The sequence below is a fragment of the Scomber japonicus genome, chromosome 23 (assembly GCF_027409825.1).
Source record: "Scomber japonicus isolate fScoJap1 chromosome 23, fScoJap1.pri, whole genome shotgun sequence".
Lineage (NCBI taxonomy): Eukaryota > Metazoa > Chordata > Actinopteri > Scombriformes > Scombridae > Scomber > Scomber japonicus.
The window spans coordinates 26,501,497-26,508,996 of record NC_070600.1 but is presented as its reverse complement, the minus strand read 5'-3'; the positions used below and the strand labels follow the sequence as shown (position 1 = coordinate 26,508,996).

The following is a 7,500-nucleotide window of genomic DNA, read 5'->3' as shown; positions in this document are numbered from 1 at the left end:
TGTAACTCACCTGAAACTCACCTGTAACTCACCTGAAACTCAAACTCACCTGTAACTCACCTGAAACTCACCTGAAACTCACCTGAAACTCACCTGTAACTCAAACTCACCTGTAACTCACCTGTAACTCACCTGTAACTCACCTGAAACTCACCTGAAACTCACCTGTAACTCACCTGTAACTCAAACTCACCTGTAACTCACCTGTAACTCACCTGTAACTCACCTGTAACTCACCTGAAACTCAAACTCACCTGTAACTCACCTGTAACTCACCTGTAACTCTTCTGCAGGTTTGTGTTGAAGACCGAGTTCATTCCTGCGAAGCATCGAGCGTTCCTGCTGCCGCTGGCGACTGTGAGTCAAAATGTTTCGACCTTTAACCTTTAACCTTTAACCTTTAACCTTTAACCTTTAACCCTAACAAATGAGTAAGAGTTCACACACCTGAGTGATGTCATCAGATCTCCCAGCATGCCTCTGTGCTCAGGTGTTCTGGATGACGGGCTCCATGCTGATCATCGTGCTCGGGATGCTGGTGGTTCCCACGATGGGCTGGAGGTGGATGATCCGCCTCTCCGTCACCCCGAGCATCATCCTCATCTTCCTCTTCAAGGTCAGCTGACTCTTCCTCATCTTCCTCTTCCTCCTCCTCTCACCCTCATCTTCCTCTTCCTCCTCTAACCCTCATCTTCCTCTTCCTCCTCCTCTAACCCTCATCTTCCTCTTCCTCCTCCTATCACCCTCATCTTCTTCTTCCTCCTCCTCTCACCCTCATCTTCCTCTTCCTCCTCCTCTCACCCTCATCTTCTTCTTCCTCCTCCTCTCACCCTCATCTTCCTCTTCCTCCTCCTCTAACCCTAACCCTCATCCTCCTCTTCCTCCTCCTCTCACCCTCATCTTCCTCCTCCTCTAACCCTCATCTTCCTCCTCCTATCACCCTCATCTTCCTCTTCCTCCTCCTCTCACCCTCATCTTCCTCCGCCTCCTCCTCTAACCCTAACCCTCATCTTCCTCTTCCTCTTCCTCTAACCCTCATCTTCCTCCTCCTCCTCCTCCTCTAACCCTAACCCTCATCTTCCTCTTCCTCCTCCTATCACCCTCATCTTCCTCCTCCTCCTCCTCTAACCCTAACCCTCATCTTCCTCCTCCTATCACCCTCATCTTCCTCCTCCTCCTCCTCTAACCCTCATCTTCCTCTTCCTCCTCCTCTAACCCTCATCTTCCTCTTCCTCCTCCTCTCACCCTCACCCTCATCTTCCTCCTCCTATCACCCTCATCTTCCTCCTCCTCTAACCCTCATCTTCCTCCTCCTCTAACCCTAACCCTCATCCTCCTCTTCCTCTAACCCTAACCCTCATCTTCCTCCTCCTCTAACCCTGACCCTCATCTTCCTCTTCTTCCTCCTCTAACCCTAACCCTCATCTTCCTCCTCCTCTAACCCTCATCTTCCTCTTCCTCCTCCTCTAACCCTAACCCTCATCTTCCTCTTCTTCCTCCTCTAACCCTAACCCTCATCTTCCTCTTCTTCCTCCTCTAACCCTGACCCTCATCTTCCTCCTCCTCCTCCTCTAACCCTAACCCTCATCTTCCTCTTCCTCTTCCTCTAACCCTCATCTTCCTCTTCCTCCTCCTCTAACCCTAACCCTCATCTTCCTCCTCCTCCTCCTCTAACCCTAACCCTCATCTTCCTCTTCCTATCACCCTCATCTTCCTCCTCCTCCTCCTCTAACCCTAACCCTCATCTTCCTCCTCCTATCACCCTCATCTTCCTCTTCCTCCTCCTCTAACCCTAACCCTCATCTTCCTCCTCCTCTAACCCTAACCCTCATCCTCCTCTTCCTCTAACCCTAACCCTCATCTTCCTCCTCCTCTAACCCTAACCCTCATCTTCCTCTTCCTCTAACCCTGACCCTCATCTTCCTCTTCCTCCTCCTCTAACCCTAACCCTCATCTTCCTCCTCCTCCTCCTCCTCTAACCCTAACCCTTATCTTCCTCTTCCTCCTCCTATCACCCTCATCTTCCTCCTCCTCCTCCTCTAACCCTAACCCTCATCTTCCTCCTCCTATCACCCTCATCTTCCTCTTCCTCCTCCTCTAACCCTAACCCTCATCCTCCTCTTCCTCTAACCCTAACCCTCATCTTCCTCCTCCTCTAACCCTAACCCTCATCTTCCTCTTCTTCCTCCTCTAACCCTCATCTTCCTCTTCCTCCTCCTCTAACCCTAACCCTCATCTTCCTCTTCTTCCTCCTCTAACCCTAACCCTCATCTTCCTCCTCCTCTAACCCTGACCCTCATCTTCCTCTTCTTCCTCCTCTAACCCTGACCCTGTCTTCATTGATCAGTTCATTCCTGAGTCGGCTCGTTATAACGTGTCAGCGGGAAACGTTCAGGCTGCCGTCGACACGCTGAACCGAATCGCTAAGATGAACCGATCGTCTCTTCCTCCGGGTCGACTGATGGAGCCGCCGGTGGTGAGCTCAGTGTGTGTGTGTGTGTGTGTGTGTGTGTGTGTGTGTGTATGTGTGTGTTGAATAACAAGCCTCCCTGGTTCCTGATTTAATGGCAGCACTTCCTGTGTGGTCGTTCATGTCTGTGACGTTGTGAATTGTTAACCGGTGAACTTCCTGTTTCAGACGGAGCGAGGCAGCTGGAGGACTCTGCTCAGCCCCGCGTTCAGGAAGACATCTTTCCTGCTCTGGTACTCATGGTAACGTGTCACTTCCTCATGGTAACGTGTCACTTCCTCATGGTAACGTGTCACTTCCTCATGGTAACGTGTCACTTCCTCATGGTAACGTGTCATTTCCTCATGGTAACGTGTCACTTCCTCATGGTAATGAGTCACTTCCTCATGGTAACGTGTCACTTCCTCATGGTATCGTGTCACTTCCTCATGGTAACGTGTCACTTCCTCATGGTAATGAGTCACTTCCTCATGGTATCGTGTCACTTCCTCATGGTAACGTGTCACTTCCTCATGGTAATGAGTCACTTCCTCATGGTAACGTGTCACTTCCTCATGGTATCGTGTCACTTCCTCATGGTAACGTGTCACTTCCTCATGGTAATGAGTCACTTCCTCATGGTAACGTGTCACTTCCTCATGGTATCGTGTCACTTCCTCATGGTAACGTGTCACTTCCTCATGGTAATGAGTCACTTCCTCATGGTAATGAGTCACTTCCTCATGGTAACGTGTCACTTCCTCATGGTAATGAGTCACTTCCTCACGGTAACGTGTCACTTCCTCATGGAAACGTGTCACTTCCTCATGGAAACGTGTCACTTCCTCATGGTAATGAGTCACTTCCTCATGGTAACGTGTCACTTCCTCATGGTAACGTGTCACTTCCTCATGGTAATGAGTCACTTCCTCATGGTAACGTGTCACTTCCTCATGGTATCGTGTCACTTCCTCATGGTAATGATTCACTTCCTCATGGTAATGAGTCACTTCCTCATGGTAACGTGTCACTTCCTCATGGTACCATGTCACTTCCTCATGGTATCGTGTCACTTCCTCATGGTAACGTGTCACTTCCTCATGGTACCGTGTCACTTCCTCATGGTAACGTGTCACTTCCTCATGGTAACGAGTCACTTCCTCATGGTAACGTGTCACTTCCTCATGGTATCGTGTCACTTCCTCATGGTAACGTGTCACTTCCTCATGGTAACGTGTCACTTCCTCATGGTACCGTGTCACTTCCTCATGGTAACGTGTCACTTCCTCATGGTAACGTGTCACTTCCTCATGGTAACGTGTCACTTCCTCATGGTAACGTGTCATTTACTCATAGAAACGTGTCACTTCCTCATGGAAATGTGTCACTTCCTCATGGAAACGTGTCATTTCCTAATGGAAACGTGTCACTTCCTCATGGTACCATGTCACTTCCTCATGGTAACGAGTCACTTCCTCATGGAAACGTGTCACTTCCTCATGGTACCATGTCACTTCCTCATGGTAACGAGTCACTTCCTCATGGTAACTTCCTCATGGTAACGTGTCACTTCCTCATGGTAACGTGTCATTTCCTCATGGTATCGTGTCACTTCCTCATGGTAATGTGTCACTTCCTCATGGTAACGTGTCACTTCCTCATGGTAACGTGTCACTTCCTCATGGTATCGTGTCACTTCCTCATGGTAACGTGTCACTTCCTCATGGTATCGTGTCACTTCCTCATGGTAACGTGTCACTTCCTCATGGTAATGAGTCACTTCCTCATGGTAACGTGTCATTTCCTCATGGTAACGTGTAACTTCCTCATGGTAATGTGTCACTTCCTCATGGTAACGTGTCACTTCCTCATGGTAATGAGTCACTTCCTCATGGTAACGTGTCATTTCCTCATGGTAACGTGTCACTTCCTCATGGTATCGTGTCACTTCCTCATGGTAACGTGTCACTTCCTCATGGTATCGTGTCACTTCCTCATGGTAACGTGTCACTTCCTCATGGTAACGTGTCACTTCCTCATGGTATCGTGTCACTTCCTCATGGTAACGTGTCACTTCCTCATGGTAATGAGTCACTTCCTCATGGTAACGTGTCATTTCCTCATGGTAACGTGTCACTTCCTCATGGTATCGTGTCACTTCCTCATGGTATCGTGTCACTTCCTCATGGTAACGTGTCACTTCCTCATGGTATCGTGTCACTTCCTCATGGTAACGTGTCACTTCCTCATGGTAACGTGTCACTTCCTCATGGTAACGTGTCACTTCCTCATGGTATCGTGTCACTTCCTCATGGTAACGTGTCACTTCCTCATGGTAACGTGTCACTTCCTCATGGTAACGAGTCACTTCCTCCGCAGGTTCGTGGCGTCCTTCTCGTACTACGGCTCGGTGCTGAGCAGCTCGGAGCTGCTGGAGAAGAACTTGCTGTGCATGACGGACCAGATCAGACGCCCCCATGAGGCCGGACGCTGCTACTGCATCCCGTTCGGCCTCAGCGACTACCAGACGCTGCTCATCAGCTGCCTGGGCGAGGTCGCACGTAAGTCCCCCGGCCGTCCCCCAGCCGTCCCCCAGCCGTCCCCCTAAACCACCTTCCTGTCCTCAGTGGTCCCCCTAAACCACCTTCTCTGTCCTCAGTGGTCCCCCTAAACCACCTTCCTGTCCTCAGTGGTCCCCCTAAACCCCTAAACCACCTTCTCTGTCCTCAGTGGTCCCCCTAAACCCCTAAACCACCTTCTCTGTCCTCAGTGGTCCCCCTGAACATCGGCATGCTGAGCCTGGTTGGACGCAGGAAGAGTCTGATGCTGCTTCAGCTGCTGTCGGCCATTTTATTCCTGATGATCAACATCTGCACCACCATGTAAGTCTGACCGGGTTCCGGGTTCCAGTCTGACCGGGTTCAGGGTTCCAGTCTGACCGGGTTCCGGGTTCCAGTCTGACCGGGTTCCGGGTTCCAGTCTGACCGGGTTCAGGGTTCCAGTCTGACCGGGTTCCGGGTTCCAGTCTGACCGGGTTCCTGGTTCCAGTCTGACCGGGTTCCGGGTTCCAGTCTGACCGGGTTCAGGGTTCCAGTCTGACCGGGTTCCGGGTTCCAGTCTGACCGGGTTCCTGGTTCCAGTCTGACCGGGTTCCGGGTTCCAGTCTGACCGGGTTCAGGGTTCCAGTCTGACCGGGTTCCTGGTTCCAGTCTGACCGGGTTCCTGGTTCCAGTCTGACCGGGTTCAGGGTTCCAGTCTGACCGGGTTCAGGGTTCCAGTCTGACCGGGTTCAGGGTTCCAGTCTGACCGGGTTCCGGGTTCTGAGGACTTGTGTCTCTCCTGCAGGTTCGGGTTCACGGTGCTGCTCTTCCTGCTCCGGTCTCTGGTCTCCATGAACTTTAACGTGGTTTATATTTACACGGCGGAGGTACGTCCACATCCTTCAGCTCTAGACCAGGTCTCAGGTCTCAGGTGGATCAGGTCTCAGGTCTCAGGTGTCTCAGGTCTCAGGTCTCAGGTGGATCAGGTCTCAGGTCTCAGGTGGATCAGGTCTCAGGTCTCAGGTGTCTCAGGTCTCAGGTGGATCAGGTCTCAGGTCTCAGGTGGATCAGGTCTCAGGTCTCAGGTGTCTCAGGTCTCAGGTGGATCAGGTCTCAGGTCTCAGGTGTCTCAGGTCTCAGGTGTCTCAGGTGTCTCAGGTGTAACGGGTGTCTCGGGTGTCTCAGGTGTCTCAGGTGTAACAGGTGTCTCAGGTGTCTCAGGTGTAACGGGTGTTTGTGTCTCAGGTGTCTCAGGTGTCTCAGGTGTCTCAGGTGTAACGGGTGTTTGTGTCTCAGGTGTAACGGGTGTTTGTGTCTCAGGTGTCTCAGGTGTAACGGGTGTCTCAGGTGTCTCAGGTGTCTCAGGTGTCTCAGGTGTCTCAGGTGTCTCAGGTGTAACGGGTGTTTGTGTCTCAGGTGTCTCAGGTGTCTCAGGTGTCTCAGGTGTCTCGGGTGTCTCAGGTGTCTCAGGTGTCTCAGGTGTCTCAGGTGTAACGGGTGTCTCAGGTGTAACGGGTGTCTCAGGTGTCTCAGGTGTAACAGGTGTTTGTGTCTCAGGTGTCTCAGGTGTCTCAGGTGTCTCAGGTGTCTCAGGTGTCTCAGGTGTCTCAGGTGTCTCAGGTGTAACGGGTGTCTCAGGTGTCTCAGGTGTCTCAGGTGTCTCAGGTGTCTCAGGTGTCTCAGGTGTAACGGGTGTTTGTGTCTCAGGTGTCTCAGGTGTAACGGGTGTTTGTGTCTCAGGTGTATCAGGTGTCTCGGGTGTCTCAGGTGTCTCAGGTGTCTCAGGTGTCTCAGGTGTCTCAGGTGTAACGGGTGTCTCAGGTGTCTCAGGTGTAACAGGTGTTTGTGTCTCAGGTGTCTCAGGTGTCTCAGGTGTCTCAGGTGTAACGGGTGTTTGTGTCTCAGGTGTAACGGGTGTCTCAGGTGTAACGGGTGTTTGTGTCTCAGGTGTCTCAGGTGTCTCAGGTGTAACGGGTGTTTGTGTCTCAGGTGTAACGGGTGTCTCAGGTGTCTCAGGTGTCTCAGGTGTAACGGGTGTTTGTGTCTCAGGTGTAACGGGTGTCTCAGGTGTCTCAGGTGTATCAGGTGTCTCAGGTGTAACGGGTGTTTGTGTCTCAGGTGTAACGGGTGTCTCAGGTGTCTCAGGTGTCTCAGGTGTAACGGGTGTTTGTGTCTCAGGTGTCTCAGGTGTAACGGGTGTTTGTGTCTCAGGTGTCTCAGGTGTCTCAGGTGTTTGTGTCTCAGGTGTCTCAGGTGTCTCAGGTGTAACGGGTGTCTCAGGTGTCTCAGGTGTCTCAGGTGTCTCAGGTGTAACGGGTGTTTGTGTCTCAGGTGTCTCAGGTGTAACAGGTGTCTCAGGTGTAACGGGTGTCTCAGGTGTCTCAGGTGTAACGGGTGTTTGTGTCTCAGGTGTCTCAGGTGTAACGGGTGTTTGTGTCTCAGGTGTCTCAGGTGTCTCAGGTGTCTCAGGTGTAACGGGTGTTTGTGTCTCAGGTGTCTCAGGTGTCTCAG

At 51.7% G+C, this 7,500-nt stretch overlaps 1 protein-coding gene across 1 annotated transcript in view; it reads left to right on the top strand.

Annotated features, from left to right (window-relative positions):
• svopl (SVOP-like) overlaps window positions 1-7,500 on the top strand; it is a 15,892-nt gene that overhangs the window by 7,228 nt on the left and 1,164 nt on the right. The window contains exons 7-13 of the mRNA XM_053313862.1: window positions 294-357; window positions 491-616; window positions 2,348-2,476; window positions 2,639-2,712; window positions 4,829-5,010; window positions 5,220-5,331; window positions 5,795-5,876. Coding sequence (XP_053169837.1) covers window positions 294-357; window positions 491-616; window positions 2,348-2,476; window positions 2,639-2,712; window positions 4,829-5,010; window positions 5,220-5,331; window positions 5,795-5,876 — 769 coding nt within the window. The remainder of the gene's footprint in view (window positions 1-293; window positions 358-490; window positions 617-2,347; window positions 2,477-2,638; window positions 2,713-4,828; window positions 5,011-5,219; window positions 5,332-5,794; window positions 5,877-7,500) is intronic.